The sequence below is a fragment of the Carassius carassius genome, chromosome 6 (assembly GCF_963082965.1).
Source record: "Carassius carassius chromosome 6, fCarCar2.1, whole genome shotgun sequence".
NCBI classification, from domain to species: Eukaryota; Metazoa; Chordata; class Actinopteri; order Cypriniformes; family Cyprinidae; genus Carassius; species Carassius carassius.
This window is the reverse complement of record NC_081760.1, coordinates 37555458-37578602: the sequence shown is the minus strand read 5'-3', so window position 1 is coordinate 37578602 and position 23145 is coordinate 37555458. Positions and strand designations below refer to the sequence as shown.

Below are 23145 nucleotides of genomic sequence, written 5' to 3'. Positions count from 1 at the left end.
TAGATTGATTGGATAGCTGGTCAATCAGAGCACACTTCGCTTTTCAGAACGATGAGCTTTGTAAAAATCAACACGTTTCAGAAGGCGAGGAGAGGAGTACCTGTAGAGGAGAAACAATAATGTTTTTTTTAACCTTAAACCGCTTAAACATTTCATTACACCAAATACACAAAATAATGTTCTTTTTAGCAACGTCATATGACCCATTTTGCAGAAACTTTTGTCCAAAGCGAAATTCAATTTACAGTGCATACAGTGACATTATATATTTAAGAAAAACAATGTAAAAGCCAATGTAATTCTAAATGTTATGTTGTTAAATGTGTTGATGTTAAATAAATTTTTTGTCTTTTTATTTCTACAAGCAAGTAGGAATAGTTTACTTTGTTTTTTTTTTACACAGTATTTATCATTAACTGATATGAAAACTTGTTTTTGCATTTATGCAATTTTTTTGCAATGAGACATTTGTTTAATTCAAATGCGCAGTATTTAAGAGGCTCTTATAGCCCTGTTTAGACAAGCTCTCCACAAAACAGACAAATCAGGCCATGCAAAAAAAAAAAAAAACTTTAATGGGATTTTATTTTAATTGCATTTAATATATTATACTTTTAATAAAGCACTAACATTGGTAAAAGCTGTCTTCTGCATGTTTTTTGACATGAGTTTGTTACATTTATACCGTTTTGACGAGCAGGCGTTTCCAGCATGTAGTTAATAGCACTTAATTTTGCGTGAATTGTTTTGCACACAGAGGTGTCAAGTCCAGGGGTCAGAAAGTAAAAGTCCTGCCATATTTTTGTTCCACCCATGAACTCAGCAGCTGATTTCACCAGAGGAGGAACCAAGTCATTCCTTTCAAGTCACAAACTAGTCTCAAGTCAAATCCCAAGTCCTCAAAGAGTTAAAGTCAATGAGATAATTAAGAGACTAATTAAATGATGATTGTGCATTAGTGATGAACACCTGCCATTATTGTGTGTTACAGAGGATCAGATGCTGATGTTTTATTGGTTAAACTGATGCCACCATCATGGAGATCAGTGTTTGCTTCAGTTGGGCTCTTGACCTTTGGCTTCTTGTGTTAGGTATTTCCCTGTAAAAGTACATGTGCTGTTATAAAGCAGTGCGATCAGTGCTGTGCAGAAAACCATTACTAGCTGGTTTTACATGACAAATTAATTGTTAGGCATCAGTCTGTTTATTTCCAAAAAAAGTTTATTTCATTTAACATATGTTCAGTTTTTTTTTTTAAATAAACTACCTTGTGGAACTGCCACATGCAAATAAACCGCTGGTATAATAGTTATAATGAAATAATGTATGTAATGAATATATATATATATTTTTTTAATCTTGTCCTACTAAGACGCACAGACATCATGACCCAGCATATGAATCTCAACAATGGTGACAATCAACAAAACTCTTCAAGCTGAAGTGCATGCTGGGTAACACCATAGTAAAACTCCCATCAAGGACTGTAGCATGAATAATTTTGTCACCACTGTTGAGGATCATATGATAAGTGCTCATGTCTAAAATCCTGAGCCTGTATAATTTTCCCCCAATATTTAAGAATTGCAATAATATTTGTTTAATAGGACTTTTTTGTAATTCAGATATAGCTGTACATCATGTAACAAACCAAAGAGAGACACCCTCATGGTGTTCATTAAATGTTTTAGATAAAAAAGAGCAATTTAATTTAGCAATTCAGCAATGTGTTAATGTTTACTATGTAACACAACCGCAAGTGCTTAAAAGCAAATTACTTTGTATTATTAAAAGGGTCAAGAGCCCAACTAAATCAAACACTGATCTCCATGATGGTCGCATCATTTTAAACAATAAATCATCCGATCCTCTGTAATTTTCAATAACAGCAGGTGTTTATCACTACTGCACAGTTATCATTTAATTAGTCACTTAATTATCTCACTAACTTTAACTCTTTGGGGACTTGGGATTTAACTTGAGACTCGTTTGTGACTTGAAAGGAATGACTTGGTTCCTCCTCTGGTGAAATCAGCTGCTGAGTTCATGGGTGGAACAAAAATATGGCAGGACTTTTACTTTCTGACCCCTGGACTTGACACCTCTGGTCAGTGCAGGTGCTGTTCAAGAGAGAAACTTTATTTATTTCTCATGATCTGAGCCTAAGGATTTAGACATTTTTATATGATGGACATACAAATAATAGGGTTGTCTTTGGTTTCAAAAGTTGTTGTGGGTGTATGGCCTGTATGAGTGTGAGATTTCCCGGCCTCAAGTGGTGTCCCATTCCAGCCCTGTGTCACGTCCTTCAATCCCCTTCACGATTTACTACTGGAATGACCATGATCTCCACCAGAAGGCACTCCATCCATGAATTTTGATATTTACCCAGGACTCCATTTCCCACAATCATCTGACCGACTCATAAGTAACCTGTCTCTCATCATCTAATCAAATCGCTCACTCGTTCACTCATTCACTAATCCCTATATAGTTTATGACAGTTGAGTGCACTTTATCAGCAAAGAGTGAACGAAAACAAGTGAGCGAATTCAGACACGACTACACAGCATGCCCCAGAGTCCATAGAAAATTATCATATGCCTACCCATCTGTAATATTTGTATTTTTTTTTCCTTTATGAATTGTGCCACTGTTCACTTGTCACGTTTATTGTATTACTTGATTTTAAAACGAAAAGAAAAAAACACTGTCATGTTTTTATTATTATTATATGTAAAAAATAAAATATAATAAAAACAACAGTGACATTTATTTGAACATAAAATATAAAGATAACGTAGCAAACGAATATAATTAAGTGTATTAAAAATAACAAGTGATTGAGAACCTACACAAGTGTATGAACATAGCTACGTTATTTTAAAACATTATTTTGGCGGGTTTCCAGTCAGTATCAAGTTGACTCCTGAGGTAAATCAAAATGTACTCCGTCTTGTTAATTTTCGTTCTGGTGAAACTTCTTTTCCTGAGGAGAAGAAAACATCACTTTCAAGAAGAGCAACCGCTTCAATGCTTGCTTTGTTAGCTCAAAGATGCCACCTCTTGGTAAGATGTTAGACAACATACATTCAGCTATTAACTAAATGACTTATGATGATGAGCTTCCAGTTCCTGTAAGAAAGACCCATCCAGTAACCATTGTTTTCTTATAAAAAAACATTTCCACGTTCCTGCTGTGGATTCTCCCGATTCAGTCCCAGTCCCAGTTGGTGGCTTCCTTAGCTCCTAAACATAATTTTTAAACAAATTATAATCAACCCAACATAAATTAACTGAATCTGGCAATTAAAAGCAAGATTGTTAGTAAGAGTTGTATTATAATTATAGAACAAAACAAATCCATCTATTTTAGTCTCATAAATATTTCTAATAATCATCTGCCCCTGTTCTGAACATCAGCGGGGACACACACGAATATGGCAAGGAAAAAAAAAGTTTCGCTGGATTTTATCCATATCATGTATTGGAATATTTCCTGCAGATCTCAAGCTATGGTTTACATATGGTGGAGCTCTCTGTAAAGAAATGCCATTAAACATTTAAAATATGGGTTGTTTCTACATTAAATTGGAGGTTCAATGTGAAATTATGACAATATATTAATATGCCATTAATCATGATAAATTACAGAAAAGTGTATATATTTTTTTCTTTTTTTAAATCGACTGAAAGAAAACAGCACTACTGTTTCTTTAGATGTTGGTGTTGGTAATATAAGTTGGTTATACTGCTGAATATGCATTTAAATTAAATTTCTAATTTTATTAAAAAAAAATGGATAAAAAAACTTTTATCCAAAGCGACTTACAATATCAATATTTACCTATCAATTATATATTTATAATTTTATAGTTTAAATAGCTAGCACTACATAAAACAACCTTCAACCTATACATTTATTAAAAAAAAACAAAAAAAACAAACAAAAAAACATCAAATTCTGCAAAGAGTGTATTTACAAGTAAATCTGTATATAAGTATTATCTTTTTTAGTATTAAACTTTGTATTTGTTTTTTAAAGTTCTCCCCAATCAAGCCAATGTCCTTCTGCACTGTCCTGTAGTACAAATAACGTAATGTATACACAATCACACATAAATTAAACCTCAACTGTATTAAGTTACAAGAAAAAATATCCTTGAAACTCGGTCCCATCCATATTGAGCAGCGTTTCTCCGGCCAGAAAAGAGATGGCCGTGAGCTTTTCTTTTAAGATGAGACGCTAACGTCCCCATCCGTTCCTAAAGCAAATACAATTAGTTTTTTCTACGTAGACTAATACTGTACATATATGTGTTCACTAACATAACGTGAACAATTGATCAAATGAACACCTGTTGTATACAGTATAAGTTCCAACACTAAAAAGTTATTACTGTGACAACAAATCACCCCAGTATACTTCGCTTCAGAATCTCTTTATACAGACTTATTTAAAACATTAAAAAGTTGTTTACATTTGTAAAAGTTGCCGCCTCCAGCATTGTGGGAAATAGTGCTTCAGCGAGTGTACATCGGTTGTACACTCGAGATCAGAATGAATTGTGGGTAAAAGTAGTGGACGAATGTATGGAATGAAGTAGTTCACTCAGAATTCGGACAGCACTAATAAATGGCCAACACCCCATATAGTGCACTATATAGTGGATAGGGAGTGGTTTCGGACACAGCAACACTCTCATGCTGCTGATGTTGTTAAGACTGCAGTGTTCCCCATGTTTCTTGTTTTCCCATCCCAGTTTATGACCCTGCACAGCAAAATCCCCAGAGTAAAATTAACTCTGTTCAGAGAACATTTGGTCCCTCTCTACAGAGAGTTAAAATAACTCTGAAACAGAGTAAAAGTTAATGAGATACTTAAGTGATTAATTAAGTGATGATTGGGCATTAATGATGAACACCTGCTGTTAACAAGTTCTCAGCAGAGGAGGATTCAACAACTCCACAAACAGCATTACCAGCTTCACTTATTACTAACCAGCCTAACTTTATTTCTGTCATACGTTTACAGAAGTTCGTATTGAGCATTGAGGTTTAGATGTTGACGATGTATTGAAAATGTATGATCACCATTATCGTGATGAATGTTTCCTTTAGTTGGGCAGTTTGACTCTAGCTTATATTTTTTGAGTGTTTATGGTTTTTGTAACAGCTTTTACCAAAACATGTAATTTGTTGCAAAGAATGCCAGCCGCAAATATGTTCAGGTCATCTAGTTTTCAACAACAAAAAGTAGAATGATGCGCTTATATCATCACTGTCCAAAAGTGGTCATTTGATGTTAATAGATTATGTTCACTAACAATACTCTCTTGCCACACAAATTGGACATTTTGAATTTTTTTAAATACATAATAGGGGATTTTTTTTCTGAGACACAGACATCAAGAATCAGCTTATGAATCTCAACAATGGTAACATGTTTCATGCCGCAATGCATCCTGGGAGCCATGAGTTTTATACTATTGTGGCTCCCAGCATGCATTGCAGCATGAAGCATGTTACCATTGTTGAGATTCATAAGCTGATTCTTGATGTCTGTGTCTCAGAAAAAAAAATCCCCTATTATGTATTTTAAAAAATTCAAAATGTCCAATCTGTAGCAAGAGAGTATTGTTAGTGCATATAATCTATTAACATCAAATGACCACTTTTGGACAGTGACGATATAAGCGCATTTTTTTTTACTATCTGCTGTTAAACACTATATCACCTGATCATCTTTGTTTTTGGTTTTCTTTGTAACAAATTACACGTTTTGGTAAAAGCTGTTACAAAATCCACAAACTCGCAAGAAGAGTCAAACTGCCCAACTGAAGGAAACACTCATCACTATAATGGTAATCATACATTTTCAATAAATCATCAACATCTAAACCTCTGTTAATTCTTAATAAGACCTTCTGTAGATGTCTGACAGAAATAAAGTCAGTCTGGGGTGCGTTTCCCGAAAGCATCGTTGGCCAACTATGGTCGCAAGTTCCGTCGTTACCAATAGAGTTCAATGGACATTGCGATGAACTTGCGACCATAGTTGGCCAACGATGCTTTCGGGAAACGCACCCCTGGTTAGTAATAAGTGAAGCTGGTAATGCTGTTTGTGGAGTTGTTGAATCCTCCTCTGCTGAGAACTTGTTAACAGCAGGTGTTCATCATTAATGCACAATCATCACTTAATTAATCACTTAAGTATCTCATTAACTTTAACTCTGATTCAGAGTTATTTTAACTCTCTGTAGAGAGGGACCAAATGTTCTCTGAACAGAGTTAATTTTACTCTGGGGATCTTGCTGTGTGGACTGTTTCCTTGCTTTTGATTGTTTGCGTCTTGCTCTGGCTATTGCCTGTGCCTAGCATTTTACTGTTTGCTGGTGTTTTTGACCCTGCCTTGTCTGACCTACTACGTTACAATCACTTACAGTCCTTTGCTCACATTCACAAAAATATGATTAGCTCAAAAAGTTTGTCCAATTTCATTATGTAATTTCATCAGGAGGCAAAGGCATGTTTTCTGCTGTTTTGTTGTAACTACTCACATAATGCTAAACTGTGTATAATGTAATCCACTGAGGCCACAGACGGTGGACATAACCTGTACTGCGTTTACAGAAAGTCAGTTAATATACAGATTTTTAACTTAAAGTGTTCTTCAAATTATAGATTTAATAGCTTTTCATGCTTGGGGTGGAATCATTTATGACATAGCCACATGTGCACGCTTACTAGACATTTAATCTCATTCTAGCATTTAATGTTGAGAAAGGGTTTAGCCTTGAAGCCTCAGAAGGACACATCCTCATTAGACTGCAGCCTTATGTCTGAGAAACACCTATAGGGTTGACTTACTTATTCCTCACTTCCTCATGGGTCAATTAGAGAACTGAACTGTCCTTCAAGATGGCTTTATCTGATCTGTTTAATGGGTCAACGGCTGGAGGACAGAGAAGTGATGAAACGAGGAAGCATCAGTTTAGTGAGGAGCACCCAGTGCACTTGCTGCTGAGTTTCCTGTTTAAGGTTGTTTGAGTACATTTGAGTGTTTACAGACTCTTTTTGATGGCTTTTGAAGCTGATAACATGAGGTTGAATGTACAAAACACAAACTTAGTATGGCTCTGCCGAGAGGTTTTAGGTGTGACTGAAAGACTTTATTCTTGTCACAGACCAGTGCGAAATGAAACCACTTCCTGTGTAGCCTTAACACTTTTGAAGATGAAAATAAACATTTTAAAGACAACACCTCATCTGTGAAGACATACTGACCAACACAGTGGATAATGGATTCAGAAGATATTTATGAAAATGTTGAATGCAAAGATATTGTGAGCACAACTGGAGCGCAAACTCAGAGTCACGGCCGGGATGAAAGAAAATATCTCAAACACAGTAAGTAAGAAATATGTTATTAAGAGGATTTAGGAACCGTCAAGTAGAATTTCAAATATTTATACAAATTAAATGTCAGTGTTTGTTTGTAAATGAAGTGTATTATCATGGACTTATCTTTCTGTTTACTTTTTCAAAATGTTCCTGTTTGCATATTTTATAAAAGCAATTTCAGATGACTGCTACGTCCCAAGGTGTAACTATTATTAATTTTTTTTTTATTTGGTGTTATTTGTGCTGGAGGGACAGCATGAGAATAAAAATAGAAACTTCATCTGAAGCGTGCCCTCCCACCTAGAAATGTTTAATGTTCTGGGAATGTTTTCAGTGGCTAGTTTTATTTTAGTTCCCAGAATGTTCTGCTAAAAGTTAAGATAACATTCTCTAAAAATGTCTATTGATAACATTGTTACAATATTATTCTCTAAGATTCTTATAAAGCTTCCCATAATACTAGATGTGGGCTGACATTGCTCAGAAGTCAAATGTTGGTTGAAAGTGAAAACCCAACCTCTGATTGGTGTCAAAAAGATGTATTTGTCATAAATGTAAAAAAAAGTTCTTATTGAGATTAACAGGGGTGTTGATGGTTTATTGAAAATAAGTTTAGTATTATGTCACCAATATGGTGATCAGTACTTAGGCAGTATGAGTCTTTTCAGTGTTACTGTTTAAGTGCTGTTAAGGGAAGTTGTGGCCTAATGGTTAGAGAGTCGGACTTGCAGTCAAAGGGTTGTGAATACAAGTCTTAGCCCAGCAGGAATTGTTGGTAGGGGGAGTGCTTGTACATTGCTCTCAGTACCTTGATTGAGGTTCTCTTGAACAAAACACCGAACCCTCAACTGCTCCACGGTTGCCGCTGCCCACTGCTCTGGGTATTTGTGTGTGCACTTTTTTTTGAGTATGGGTCACCATACATTGCTGTATGTCATGTCACTTTTGAACTATAGTTGTCACAGCACAAACAGTGAGCGATAGATGTCATCAGGTGATGTTGGTTACTTGGTTACAAATATTCTCAAGTAACAAACAGATGAATGCAATGCATTCTGGGTGGCATTGTATGAGTTTTGTATGATGTACCCAGAATACATTGCAGCATAAAGCATCTCACCATTGTTGAGATTCATACACCGAATCTTGATGTTTGTGTAACAAAGCAAGTCTTTATTTTTAAAGTTTTTTTTTTTTTTTAATAATCTGCTTTAATCCAGCTTTCTCAGGTTGCTGACCCATTGAGTCACTTTCATAAATATTATACAATTAACACCTTACATTTAGTGATGGGATATATGGCTCTTTGAGGGGATCCGGATCTTCGCGATCCGTACCTTTCAAAGAGCCGTTCAAAAGAACGGCTCTTTTGGCTCTTTTTAAATATTTAGTCAGTTTTAAGAAGCCAGCTTGGAGGCATCTCAGTTTATCCTGGAAATAATCACTGGGAAGAATGATGAGGTGAGATTTGTAGTCAAATAATTAAAACTCAGATATCACACACCAATATCTGAGTTTGAATTATTCTGAAATATTGATTATTACCTCATTTGTCATGTGTGGACTATATTCCTTAGGGTTGCACAAATCCCCCTGCTTAGACAGTGACATCACTATTTTGGATTTACCTTTAGTACAAAGTGTGTGTGTGTGTGTGTGTGTGTGTGTGTGTAAAGCTACGTTGACTTATGTTATTCATACAATACCTACTCACCAATAAACATCAAAAACAAAGCCAGCTGCAATGAATTTCTGTGCAAAACAGCTTTTACTACAAACACTTCCACACAAGAACATTTTGATAGAAAACTAAAAATATTTAAAGTAGATAAAATTCTAATAAATAAAATGGAAATGTCTACATACTACTGTAAACTTTGCAAATAGGACATCAGCCCCTTCAAGTCAATGAACAATAACAAAGTGGGCTGCAATGAATGTCTGTGACAGCTGACAATGACAGAGGCATGCAGGGTTTTTTTCCACTGGAGTCCTACTCACGTGAAGGATGCTTGCACAACTAATAACTAATAACATCACGCTATAAAGGGTTGGCCTGCGCTGGGTGCGCCCCTCCCCCTATAACTGTTCTGTCTCGCGGAGGAGCTCATTTGTGTGCATCTGTGTGAAACACGCATAGGAAAAAAGAACGACCGAAAGAACGGCTCCCCTCCAGCCGCGACTCGGCTCCCATCGTTCATGTTTATGAGCCGTTCAAAAGAATCGGTTCGTTCGCGAACGTCACAACTCTACTTACATTAGATTGGTTGACCAAATCACACATGTGAGGACATATTACTGATCAGCAAGTAACCAGCTTGTCTAACCACATATTCTCTTACTGTTTTTGCCTTAATAAAGATTACAGCAGCTAAAGAACAACACACTGTAAAAACTAAAGGTTCCTGGAGGCCCCTTTTGGGGTTCTTCACTTCGCCAAACCGGCAGAACCCTCTGAAGAGCTTCTAAGCACCGCTCTAAATGGGGGTGGTTCTCTGAGGAACTTCCAATGGTTCCTGGAGGAACCCTTTTATTAGGATGGCCAGAAACCTCCTAGGGTGCTTTAAGGCATCATTTCCCTAATTTCAGTTCTTTAATATTCACCCACCGGTTTATTTTTTCCTGCTGTTGACATTTTTAATGATTTTAAAAAACTGTGTGACTCAGTTATCTTAGAACTATTAAAAAAAATCCATGTACCTAAAACAATGATTTTACAATTTAACAATTTAAATTAATAAATTCAATTACATTTTAGACACAATGCAATTAATAGTAACATTTTTTTCCTGTTCTAAATAGTGGTAATTGATTGGGAGAATTCACACAGAACATTTTAAGAAATTGATAAGCCTCAAGATAGATGTATTTTATTACATTAAATGAGAATGCAAAAATATATACTATAATACTCAAATAGCAAAATAAAAACTCTAAAGATAGCATTTTCACAACTTTCAATCAAAGGAAAAAAACTGACAGAGACTGATAACAGCAGTCAGAAGAGAGAACAATGTCAAATTTAGCATCCCTCCCAAAGACTCTGGATTTGAAACACCCTTGCATTAGCTATTTTTTTCTGTAATTTGATACAAATGTGATGTAATAGAAAGTATAGTGTTATAAATGCACATCATTTTTTAAAAATCAAAATATTAAGAAATTGTGAGGATTTACAATGCTGATGGCTGCTGAAACACATCATCAGTCTTGTGAAAATGGTCCATGATCTCCTCCTGAATGGCCAACAGATACACCAGAAAAACCGTGCGCTTTAGTGTACCTTTAATTTGTTTTTCTGTATAATGTTGAACAGAACATAGGCACTCATAGTAAGGTGAACTCATGTCGGCAGGTTCATCAGCAAGAAGTTCCTCACCATCAGGAAAGTCTGCAGTTGCTGCTCTCACCAAATGGATCTCGAGTTATTACCACAGCTGTTCTGAGATTGTGTAGGCTGTTTATTGAAAAAAAGAGACAAAATATAACAAAATATTTACATTTATTCATTTAGCACAGGTATTTTTTTTTATTATCTTAAAAATGTGAATAATGTAAATATGTGTGTGTTCACTACATATGTATACACATGGACAAATTTTCTGAGGAGAGAAAATGATCAAAACCAGTTTTATGTATGTTATGTGCAAATGACTCGAAAAATATGCAAATAGCCTAACGTTAACGTAACATGTACGTTAACATGGATGTGTAACTACTTAACAAACGCAAACGACAACAATAATTTAGAAAAGTTAAAGAAAAGTTACAATGAATAAACGTAAACATCATGTGTAAACCTAACTAATAATTATTGTTTGTGACCTTGTGTTTGTAATCTCCATTTCGTCCCACAAAGTGCATTAGACTCGTAAGGCTATTAAATTAATGGTTAAAACAAACATTTTAAATAAAAAACATAGTTTAATGTGTCAGTGTAGGAATTAGTATACAAATAATAAATCTGTGTATTTATTTTGGAGCCTTTACTCACCTTGCGCAGCGGTTGTTTCTTTCTTTGAGGAAAGGAGCCGTTACTTCTAGTTCTTTGTATTTGAAATCGCTCTTGCACGAGCAAACAGCAAACAGCAGGAGCGCGAGGACGCCAAGCCTCATGCATTTTCTTCTTCCTGACAACAGCTGAACAGTTATTTCTTAATAATTTAAACTTTTTTCATTAGGGAAATAAAAAAAAAATCTAAATATTACTATTTTAATGATTGTTATAATTAGAGTATTTTTTATTAAATTAATGCGTTGAGTCATATTTAGTTGAATAATATTTTTAATGTTTGCTTTAAAGTTTCAAGGTAAACTATCCACCTTCAAATGATTAAACATTTATCCTATTTCAATAAAACTATTTCTAGTTATTGCAGTATTTAAGTTTAAGTCTGGAGGAAATTAATAAATAATAATAACAAACATGGTGTAGCCACTGGATGCCTGTTTGCTTGTATATATTCCCTATTGCTGAGAACAGTGTTTTCAGAAATAATTGTAACATTTTAGTTGGATATACTGGCTGTTTAGAAGATTTTGTATGTCCTTTTGTTATTGTATTTATTTATTTATGTTTTCACAGAAGTGTGAAGATTTATACAACCATTTAGATTTGTTTTTTGTTTGTTTTTTTTCACATGGAAAGTGCCACAAAAGTCATTGTTCCATCACATTCCTAAAAAGTAAATTATTAATAATGATTATAATCAGTCAAATTTCATTTTTGTCACATCTCTGGGTTCTTCCATATGCTGGCTTTTACAAGTGAGAATCTTCCAGGAACCACTTTAATGTTAACAGAGCTTACAGTAACCCTTTTTTAAAATGTGAGTTCCTCCAAGAACCTCCAGAGCACTTTAAGGTCTCCGTGTAATGAAAGGGTGACTCAAGAACCTCAGAACTGGGAACAAAGTGCTTCAAGGATCCCATGAGTTCCTGAATGAACTGCAAAGACTATAATGGTTCCTCCAGGACCCCCATAACAAGAAAAAGAGCTTTGAGGCATTTAAAATGCATTTTAAGGTTCCTGGAGTACTCAAAAGGATATCTGAGCCACCTTTAGTTTTTACAGTGCACTGACAAGTCAAGTGTCAAATTGGACAACTAAAGCCAACACTTACCACCATTATGGTGACATCAAACCAAACTATTACTTTTAAACAGACATCAACATCAACATCTAAACATCTGCTTAAATCTTAATTAGAATGTTAGGGTATAATGTTCTAATAATGTTATTAATAAACATTTTTAGAATGTTTTTAGAGAACGTTATCCTATCTTTTGAGAGAACGTTCTGGGAACAAAAATAAAACTACCCGCTAAAAACATTGTTAGAACAATCCATGGGAATGTTCTTAAAACATTTTTAGAACAAAAAAATTCTAGCTGGGCTATCATATGAGGAATGTATTCATTTTTTAATGATTTATTTGAAAATGACTGATCTAGATAAAGGTATATAGGTGTTAGGGGCTATTAGGAAAAGGGTTTTGCGAACTTGGCTCACACTCCCAAACAGCTGGTGGCTAAGACAGAGGGAGCTTGAAGTTGTATGCCAACCACCATTAAAATTTACAAGAAGAAGAAGAAGATGCATGGCCTTTTTGGCCTTTGCTGCCTCTGGAGACTTTTTCGTTTGCCCCAGAAAATAGCATGTGTGCAAGCTGTTGGTGTATAACTTTGAAAGATTTGTAGAGAAAACGTACTTTGTTTTATACAAGGAACCTCAAAATGTGAGACTTAAGTTGAAAGATTTCATAATTTTTGAATGAGGATGCTGTTTCTTTCCATGTTTTCTCCTGTTTTTGGTTAGTAAGAGAGTCAAGTAATTGTTTTGAGAGGTTAGAAAGTACCACTTTTGTAAGTTAGTCCTGTTATGTTTGTTGTTTTGGCCTGGTCCCCCCCTGAAGCTTTATTTTTCTCTGTGCTAAGTACTTTTTCTTTTTTTTCTTTTTTACTTGTTAAATCCGTTTTCTAGACCGTGACTTCTGTGTGATATATGTAGAGTGCTGGGGCAGGAGATAAGATTTTTTTTTTTTCTGGTTTTGTTCATAAATTTCCTTGTTTTGGCCATCCCTGACCCTAGACAGGGGAGGCATGTAACTACTCACAAAACATAAAAAGGCATTTCTATTTAGACATGTAGTAATTTCTAATAAAAATGAATAGTTAATAATTGATATTTGTGTTTTGGTCATGTTTGTCAGGAGAAACTAGATGTTTGGTGTTGATCTCAGTGGGTCTCGGGCTCATTTGTGCTCTTCTGCTGGTCTTCATCATACTGCTCAACATCACCATCACAGCAGAGAGAGACCTGATAAAGAGTTACAAGAACACAGTTGAAGAGCTCAATCAAACCATCAACCGCTTACAGGACAATTATACTGATCTAACACAGAAGAACCTGCTGCTGGAGACCAGAGTCAATGATCTCACTGATGAGAAAAAACAGTTACAGAGAGATTTTGACTCTTTGAATATGAAGGGCCTAGTTAATTTCTTCATGTCCACTGAGTTGAGCTGGTCTGACAGCAGACAGTACTGCAGGGATCGTGGAGCTGATCTGGTCATTATCAACACTGAAGAGAAGCAGGTGAGTTTGTGTGAGAGTCTGTTAATGAATGAGAGCAATCACACTTATTCCTGTTGTTCTTCACACAGAGGTTCATATCTTCATTAGTCAAGGAAAGAGTGTGGATTGGTTTGTCTGACACAGAGAACGAGGACATCATGAAATGGGTGGATAATTCACCACTGAAACAAGGGTAAGAGCTAAACATCACTGTGTGTTTATTTTAGTCTTTGATTCTCATTATAAAATCACAACCTTCAGAAGAACGCAGAAGAGAAAGCTCTTCCACAATCAACACAAACACAATTAAATACGGAAGTTCTAAGCGGCCATGCATTATAATTTTTTTATATATAAATTTATATATATTATAACGACTGAATTTTCTCTAAGAAGTTACAAAACTGTGCAGGTGGCACTACACACCTGAATATAACTGATGGGGAGTTGTACACTATCCACTTTACTGTACGCGGACCTTCCTCGTGATCGCTATAATTTGTGCAGTCTTGTTCATTACTTACATTTAATTAATTCATAAATGTTTAATGCTTGAATCAATATGATTATTTTGTGTATTAAGTTCTTGCTAGATGCATGAGTTTCACCAACGCGTTCTGGGTCCTAAAATAACTGCTTATCAAAACCAAGGTTGACGTCACTGTATTATTCTGTTTGCACCTATATCTTTATTTGTGCTTGTTTGAGGCACATGATTGTTAGTTAATAAGTGGAGATGTTCTTTTTATCTACAGTAGGACGGGATTTAACTAGGGATGTGCACGGATAGTCGAACATTCGAATATTCGTTCTGCTCTAATTATTCGATAAATAAAAATGATATTCGAATTTCGCAAAAAAAAAAAAAAAAAAAAAAGTTCACAATAAAACCTAATTTGGTCACTTTCTGTGATTCTCCACGGCATATTTGAAGGTGTATGCAAGCAAAAAATAATTAATGAATGATTAAGGGGCCATTCACATATCGCGCCTAATAAGGCGTGGAAAAGGCTATGCGCCGCTTTCTCCTTCTTTCCAAAGCGCTCCTGAGGCGACGCGTTCTCTCCATGAAGACGCGGAAATTTCAGCAAAGGATAAATGGATTTGCAGCACAAAAAAAAATCGCTTTCAGTAGCTCTGCTACTAAATTTATTTTAAAATGGCAATCCATATACAGCTATGATCAGCTGTTCCTTCATCTTGGCTGAGCTTTCAACGTTGTTACAGGAAAGGATGAAGCTGAATGTTTAGTTCTTGTCACATGACCCGCGGTTTGCTTGCGGCATTCTGAAAAGTTGAGATGTTTTTAACTCGATGCTGTGCGGACGCGCCTGGAAATAACGGGACCGCGTCGCACCGCGTGACGTAATGGCATCGCGACCGCGTCGCTTCCATTATGAGCGCGCATACCGTGCGCCTACATTGGAAATAACGAACTTGAGCATGCAAAAGACGCGATATGTGAACGCCCCCCTAAGAGCTGCGGTCTTCAGAATCACAGAAAGTGACCGAATTCAAGAACATTGTTGCGGCATCTCTCAAGCAACGAATAAACACCGCTAACTTGGAGAATGCAGTGAAAACTCCTCTTCTCGCGTCTGCCCTAGACCCTCGGCACAAACATCTCAGGTTTCTCGATGAAAACATGAGAGAAGAAAAAAAAAACTTTTTTGAACATTATCGGATCATTTCCCTTGATGCGAGTGGTGCGGATGCAGCCGCCGTCACCAACGATGAAGAAGATGCAATGCCCACTCGTCGCAAAAGGCAGAGCCAGTTCTCCAGCGATGATTACAGAGAGTCCAGCCGAGACGAGTGGGAACAGTTCTTGCTGGAGCCATGTATTCCACCAGATGAGGATCGTATTCAGTGGTAAAACGAAAACACGAAGCGCTTCACAAAACGTACTCGCTTAACACACCGTTATTTGTTAGTCCCGCCAACGTCTGTGCCGTCAGAGCGTGTTTTCTCCGCGGCCGGCCTTATTGTTAACAGACTAAGGAGCCGACTTTCCTCCGATCATGTTTACATGCCCGTATTTCTTAACAAGAACATTTGAAACAATAGAAAAAAAGCAAAAAAGATTTGCTGACAGTTTAAAAGTTAAGTGTAAGCTACATTCTGTACAATAGCCTAATTGCTGCAGGCTGCTTTATGTTTTTTCTTTGTTAAACTTAATTTAAATAAACAAATATTCGAATATTCGTTTTTTGTGAGCTCAAATATTCGAATGTGATATCTGTGGAAAACGCCCATCCCTAGATTTAACGATGTAGGCCAGGGATAGGCAACTCCGGTCCTGGAGGGCCACTATCCTGCAGAGTTTAGCTCCAACCCTAATTAAACACACCTGAACAAGGCAATCGGTGTTTTCGGGATTACTAGATAGATACAGGCAGGTGAGTTTTTATGAGGGCTGAAGCTAAACTCTGCAGGATAGTGGCCCTCCTGGACCGGAGTTGCCTATCCCTGATGTAGGCTATTTGTGATGTGCCTCTTTTCCTTATTATTAATCTTTATTGTTAATCATATTGATGAGATGTAAAGTGCACAGGCTAATTTAATTCAGTTTTGTTCTATAATGTTGCAGGGCTGTCAACGAATATTCTAAATTCGAATATTTATTCGAATACTTAAAAAAAAAACAAATTTCGAAGGTGAAAATTAATATTCGAATTAAAAAAAATTTGGAAAAAGAGGCCCGCGGTAGTAGAGGCGTGGTTGTCTGCTTTGCGAGTGGGCGCGCTAGCGAGTGCAGAGCCCAACTCGACCGCAGCAGAGAAAATGACGTAAAATTGTTGACCCGCGAGATTGTTGTATGCAAGCTATTTAAGATACAGTTAGCATACCATTCGACAACTAGCAACATGAGGTCACATCTCAAAAATGTGCACCCAAATGAGCATGGCATAATGTGTGGAACTCCAGCTAAACAGTCACGTCTTGACACTTAACGTTACTTTGCATCGCCCGCCGCAAGCACTTTGTCTGCAACATGACAAGAGTCCATAACGGATAAAATAATTCCGTTCATTTGTAAGGACATGAGACCGATCAGTATCGCGGATGGGGCAGGCTTCGGGGAGTTCTGTCAAGCAATGGATCCGAGGTTTGATTATTTATCGTTTCATGTCAAGGAAAAGTTCCATGTTTACCACAGCACAGCTCGCTCGGAGCATTTAATGTCAGTTCTATATGCTGTAAAACTTCAATTAATATTAATAATATTTGTTTCAATCACTAAATGAAGCCTGCTATATTTGGGACAACAGTCGCGACCTTAAATTGCTTGCACAAAAATTTGTTTGTTCATTTAAACCATTATGCGCAAAGAACGTGAGGGCGAGAGAGCGTGAGGTCTGCAGTCTTGGCCATTAGTTGATTTCCTTGTTTTTGTGTAGGTAATACGTTGTCATATATGTTTAAACTTAAATAGACCATCTATACAAGTAGTTATGTCTCTTTGTATTATTTTTGCCTGTTATTGACGTAATGCGCGTCATTGACAACATGCGCAACCAGATGTTCGAATAGTTTGAATATTTGTGTATTTTTTAGAGGGAATATTCGAACGTCAATTTTGAGCAATTTTGACAGCCCTATAATGTTGTAATCTTTTTTTTTTTCTACACACACACACACATACACTGCACATGAACGATCTTTTCAAACAGAAGCTTGTAACACACATGATATCGGTCACAGCATATAATGACTACTAAAAATTACAAATTATATATTTTATTTCAAATAAAGGGAAAATTAAAAGTGAGTTTAATCCAAGGAGCTCTAAAAGATCTCAGAATAGTTCTGCATCCTTCTGAAGTGTGCGTTGTTGCCATTTAAACATGTTAATTACAAAAACAAAACGTATGTTGTACTGTCTCTGGAAAAGTCAACAGTGATTGATCAGCCTTTATTTATGTACAGTATTGTAGAAGTTATTACCTAGGCGAAGCAAACTTTGCTGAAATATATGCTACAGTAAGAGCGCCTGCATGGTTGTCCATCAGATGCCTGTCAACGTTCAGTTCGTTACTATAGCAACAGTAAAACTGTCATGTCGTTATAACGAGAAAACAAACTTTCGTTATTTCGAGATAACGAGAAAACAAGAAGGAAAAAAATTATAATGCATGTTAATTAGGACTTCCGTAATTAAAGACATTTTACTGTATATTCTATAAAGAAAACTCTTATTCTCTTTTACTTCTGTACTACTTTAGTTTACTCTTGAAACATAATATTATACTGAGTATTGTTGATTTCATAAATTTGTGCTTTTGAAAAACTGAACCTCTGAAACATGTTGTTCAGGTTTTGGTCAACGGGTGAGCCAAACAATGATGGAAATGAGGACTGTATTGAAATGAATTTTAATAGAGAGAAGCCAGGATGGTCACCGCTGAACAGCTGGAATGATCTTTCATGCTCCAAGAAGAAAAAGGGGATTTGTGAGAAATAGGGTTCAACCTTTTCTAACGGTTTTGCTTTTTTTTTTGTAATGTAATCATTCTTATTGTAAACGCATAAGTTCTTATTTAGGTCCTGCCTTTAAAATAAAAACAATCAGCGGATCTTAAATTTGTTAAAAGGACAATGTGTAATTTTCTTATGGTTATAATAATCTTTATTTCTGATGCCGTGAATTTGGGTGATCTGTGACACAAAACCTCTGATGTGTTCATGTTTTTCTCCATCACAAGCAGCTCTATATTAATATGATCTTAGTTCAGCTGTTATCATGATCTCATTTGTTGATCTGAAGTGTTGAGGAGACAATCATAGTAAACTACAGAAGTCTAAAGTGTCCAGATTACTCTGATTCACTTTCTTATTCTGATATTGAGTGTCATTAATTGATTTCTCTCTGAATAAATGTGCCAGTTACCATGTAAACTGCATTGTTATTTTTCATTTTATATTTAATTCTTATCTGCTTAAAGGTTTAGGTTTAGTCCGAGAGCTCTCAGTCCCTCCATTGAAGCTGTGTGTACGGTCTACTGTCCATGTCCAGAAAGGTAAGAAAAACATCATCAAAGTAGTCCATGTGACATCAGAGGGTCAGTTAGAATTTTTTGAAGCTTCGAAAATACATTTTGGTCCAAAAATAGCAAAAACTACGACTTTATTCAGCATTGTCTTCTCTTCCGTGTCTGTTGTGTGAGAGAGTTCAAAACAAAGCAGTTTGTGATATCCGGTTCGCGAACAAATCATTCAGTTCACCAAATCGAACTGAATCATTTTAAACGGTTCGTGTCTCCAATAAGCATTAATCCACAAATGACTTGAGCTGTTAACTTTTTTAATGTGGCTGACACTCCCTCTGAGTTCAAACAAACCAATATCCCGGAGTAATTAATTTACTCAAACAGTACACTGACTGAACTGCTGTGAAGAGAGAACTGAAGATGAACACCGACACGAGCCAGATAAGAAAAACCGAGGAGCTGATGATACTGCGCATGTGTGATTCAGCATGAAGCAGACCGACACACAGAGCGTCTGAACCGAACTGATTCTTTTGGTGATTGATTCTGAACTGATTCTGTGCTAGTGTTATGAGTGCGGGTAAACAGAAGGCTTGAATCAAGGGCAATCATTGCAAATGATGCCATTACGTTGAGCGCAAAAGAACCGGTGAACCGTTTTCTTCAACCGGTTTATTGAATCGAACTGTCCGAAAGAACTACTGGTGATCCGAAAACCATTGCAACCGGTTCTTGACTCCTGAATGAGTCAATCTTTTGTTCGTTATCTGGCTCGGCTCGGTGTTCATCTTCAGTTCTCTCTTCACAGCAGTTCAGTCAGTGTACTGTTTGAGTGCATATGCATTACTCCGGGATATTGGTTTGTTTGAACTCAGAGGGAGTGTCAGCTAGAGGTCGACCGATATATCGGGGCGATATTTGTCATTTTTTAATATATCGGCATCGGCCGATATCCGTGTTTAGTAGCGCCGATTTAAAGTCAGGCACGTCGGCGGGCAGCCCCGTGTTATTGGTGCGGTGGAAAGTGCTGCTGCTGCATGTGAAGCACCCCAAGCCAAACGTTTTGGAAGATTCAACAACAGTCCTGGGAGATAAAGGTAGTCAGAGAATTTCACTCTGTAAATGGGGTGGAGAAGTTTAACTCTAACAAACACTGCAGCGTGACGTTACCAAAGTAAACGGTCTCTGATGTTACTCCGCCCCGCTCACAGACAGCACCGTGCTCAGAGAGACAGCTGTGCTGGAGCTGCCCAGAACGGTGAATGACATTTGTTCGGAAGCATGGTTTGATGCAGACAATAACCAGCTTTCCATCCAACTCATTTGTATTTAGGGATGTCTATATTCAATAATTTCCATGATTGATCGTCGTTTAAATTAATGATCAATTAATTACCTTAATGCTGCAAAATGCGTCTGCAGCGGTATTATTATTATGTGCAAAAGCCACTTGGAAAAAAAGCTTTCTCATCCGAATTAAAGGGGTTTTAGTCTGAATAAAATGCTAGTAGCAGGACTATAAAATGAATAGATGTGATTATGATCATTTGATAAAATGAAGAGAGCGCGCCATACGTTGGAGATCATTTTACTTTGTTGACTGTTTCCCGTCAAGGAAGACCCCTGAATGCGCCTCTTTAAATGGTTTCATGGTGCTCGTTGTATTTTAAAACGCAACTGCAATGTTTTCAAATGACACACTATAGTAGTGGTGCAACGGATCATCATTGATCAATATCTTCGGTTCGGCACACACGTGACCCCCGGATTGATTTATGAAAAAAAAAAAGTTGCGCATGTTCAGTCCACACTCAGTGGTCATGGCGAGCGGAGGAACGGAGGAGCTTGAACGCCCAACGCATTTTGGCTTCCCTGTTCGATATAATGATGAAGGAAAGAGGTTAGAGTGAAAAGATTGTGCCAGATCTTTATGAACAGGAGAAGAAAAAAGTTGTGGATGAACTTTCCCGAGCATCCTCTGTTGCACACACAACAGAAGGTTGGACGTCCAGGGGGACGGAGAGCTCTGTGACGATAACTGCTCACTTCATCACAGCACACTGGAAAATGAGAAGTCGGGCTATTATGTTAAAAAGAAGATATTATGTGCACTTTAAATTATTAAATTAAAATATATTAAATCAACTTATTTTTATTTAAAAAAGACAAAACGTATGTTTATTTGTCTTGTTCGTTTTTTTTTTTTTTTTTTTGCTGATCCGAAAAATGATCCGATCCATACGAGGACGAGCGAGCACGGGTTTGACTCATAGACTGTAAAAAATATGGACAAAGCATCTGTGACGTCACCCATAGACTTTCTGAAGAAAGGATTTGAAGCCATTTATGGGGGGTATGGGCTGCGCCATCTTGGAAAATCTTGGGAAATCCTAACCCCGTCCACCTTCTGACGCAGCGCGCTTCACTCAGCTTGCTCTGCAAATTCGGTTATCTCGGTGTATATTTTAGGCAACGAAATATGTTATAAAACACCATACTAACTATTTTCGTTTTCATTAAAAGAAATCTTAAACATTATAACCACACAAATGTGATTCAGGCAACGCATATTGATTATATTCAACTACACATAACGTTTGCCTATTTATGAAAAAACAAAATATAAAACACAAACCTGCCTCTTTTCATTTTAAATATAATATAAAAATATTAAACATTTTATGGTCCAGGCAATATGTGCATTTGTACTAAACAACAGATTTCGCAGAAAACAACATTACAGATCATCTTCGTTGTATTAAAATTTAAAATGACAAAACTCAACCCAGTCTCTTTTTGTTAAATTTCAGTTTTATCAATATTAGCCATTATAAAAGTATAAGTAAAAGGTATAAGAAGCTATACAAATAAAGCTAACAATTCAGTTAAACATACAAAGTCAGCGCTCTAGTCTAACCATACATCGGTAAAGTTAAATAACGTTAGCTTATAAAGTTATGAAACTTCCCCTCAGCCAAAACGATTGCCCAGGGAAAAAAATATAGATTTACGAGACCAAAAATCGCCCATTAGATATACACAAGATGAATTATATCTCATGTTTAACCACTACAGAGACGCCAGAGTCCGCGGCATTGGCGGCAAACTTAAGAAGGTCTAGCCGAGGAAAGACTGCTTCAGGCGGGGTACATGAACGCCGAGCGCCCGGTCATCGCTGGATCAACTGGATAAAATTTTCATAAATCTTTAAACAAACCACAGATTTGAGCTTTAAACAACTACATTCTCGCCTGAAAACCTCTTAAAACTACATTTCATGATACAGAAACAGTAGTATTATATGTCAACTGTATTAAAAAATGGCGCTTCTTGTTGTCATTCTCCGTGGCGCTGCCTTGCCAGCTGTCAATCAAGCTGTCACTCAAAGTTAACCACACCCTTATTATCATATATTTTATATCTAAATACGATCTAAACTAACGAGTTAGAAAAAAAATCACCCCCCTCACAGTTGTCAGGCACTCGGAAGCTATCGAAAAATACAATAAAAGTCCATGGGACCAACTTGTAAAAACATGAATTTATGCTGTGAAAACGGACATTTTAACATGGGAGCTATGGACATTTGCTCCCTTTTGGGACCTTACCTTGGCGGATATTCGATGTATTGCAGTTTTTCGCACTTCCGGGTAGGCTTCATTTTTCAGATCAGAATGTTGCCGCTTGGTTTGACTAGATGTATTTGGAGGTTATTGCTCATGTCTCGTTCTGCACATATCCAAATGTTTCCATATTCGCAATGTATCTGAATGTTAAACTATAATATTTTTTATTTATTTAATGTAAACTAGACGGAAAGATCATCCTCTACACATGAGCAAAAATCTCCTTGGCATAACAGCAGAGTGGACAGTATACTACGGTCTATTTAAACTGACCAGTGTAACCTTTTAAATGTTTGGTTGACCGTACTTTATTTTACTAATGAACAGACTGCGATGTAAGTTTGAAATTAGAATGCACTTCAGATGTTCTGTGTCATTTATACCAAACACAAATGTTGCTGGTTGCTAGTGTATTTGCAGCACTACTGTTTTTTATTTTATTTATTTTTTTATATTTTTTCAGTTTAATTGATTTTTATTTCTAAAATTGTATTTATTTAAATGTATATTTAAGTTTACATTTATGTTCCAACAAACTTGAAAAATT

The 23145-nt window shown here is 36.5% G+C and overlaps 1 protein-coding gene across 1 annotated transcript; it reads left to right on the top strand.

Moving 5' to 3' along the window:
• The first annotated feature begins 7281 nt into the window (after positions 1-7281).
• LOC132142043 (CD209 antigen-like protein C) lies at positions 7282-18866 on the top strand. The gene is made up of 4 exons (XM_059551680.1): positions 7282-7410; positions 13617-14002; positions 14071-14174; positions 18299-18866. Exons 1-4 carry the CDS (start codon positions 7302-7304, stop codon positions 18444-18446), a joined length of 747 nt encoding a protein of 248 aa, XP_059407663.1. The 5' UTR covers positions 7282-7301; the 3' UTR covers positions 18447-18866.
• The last annotated feature ends 4279 nt before the right edge of the window (positions 18867-23145 follow it).

Coding starts and splice junctions, on each gene's coding strand:
- LOC132142043 (XM_059551680.1), top strand. CDS start 7,302: ATGGATTCAGAAGATATTTATGAAAATGTTGAATGCAAAGATATTGTG. Junction 7,411..13,616: donor AAGAAAATATCTCAAACACA/GTAAGTAAGAAA, acceptor CATGTTTGTCAG/GAGAAACTAGATGTTTGGTG. Junction 14,003..14,070: donor TCAACACTGAAGAGAAGCAG/GTGAGTTTGTGT, acceptor TTCTTCACACAG/AGGTTCATATCTTCATTAGT.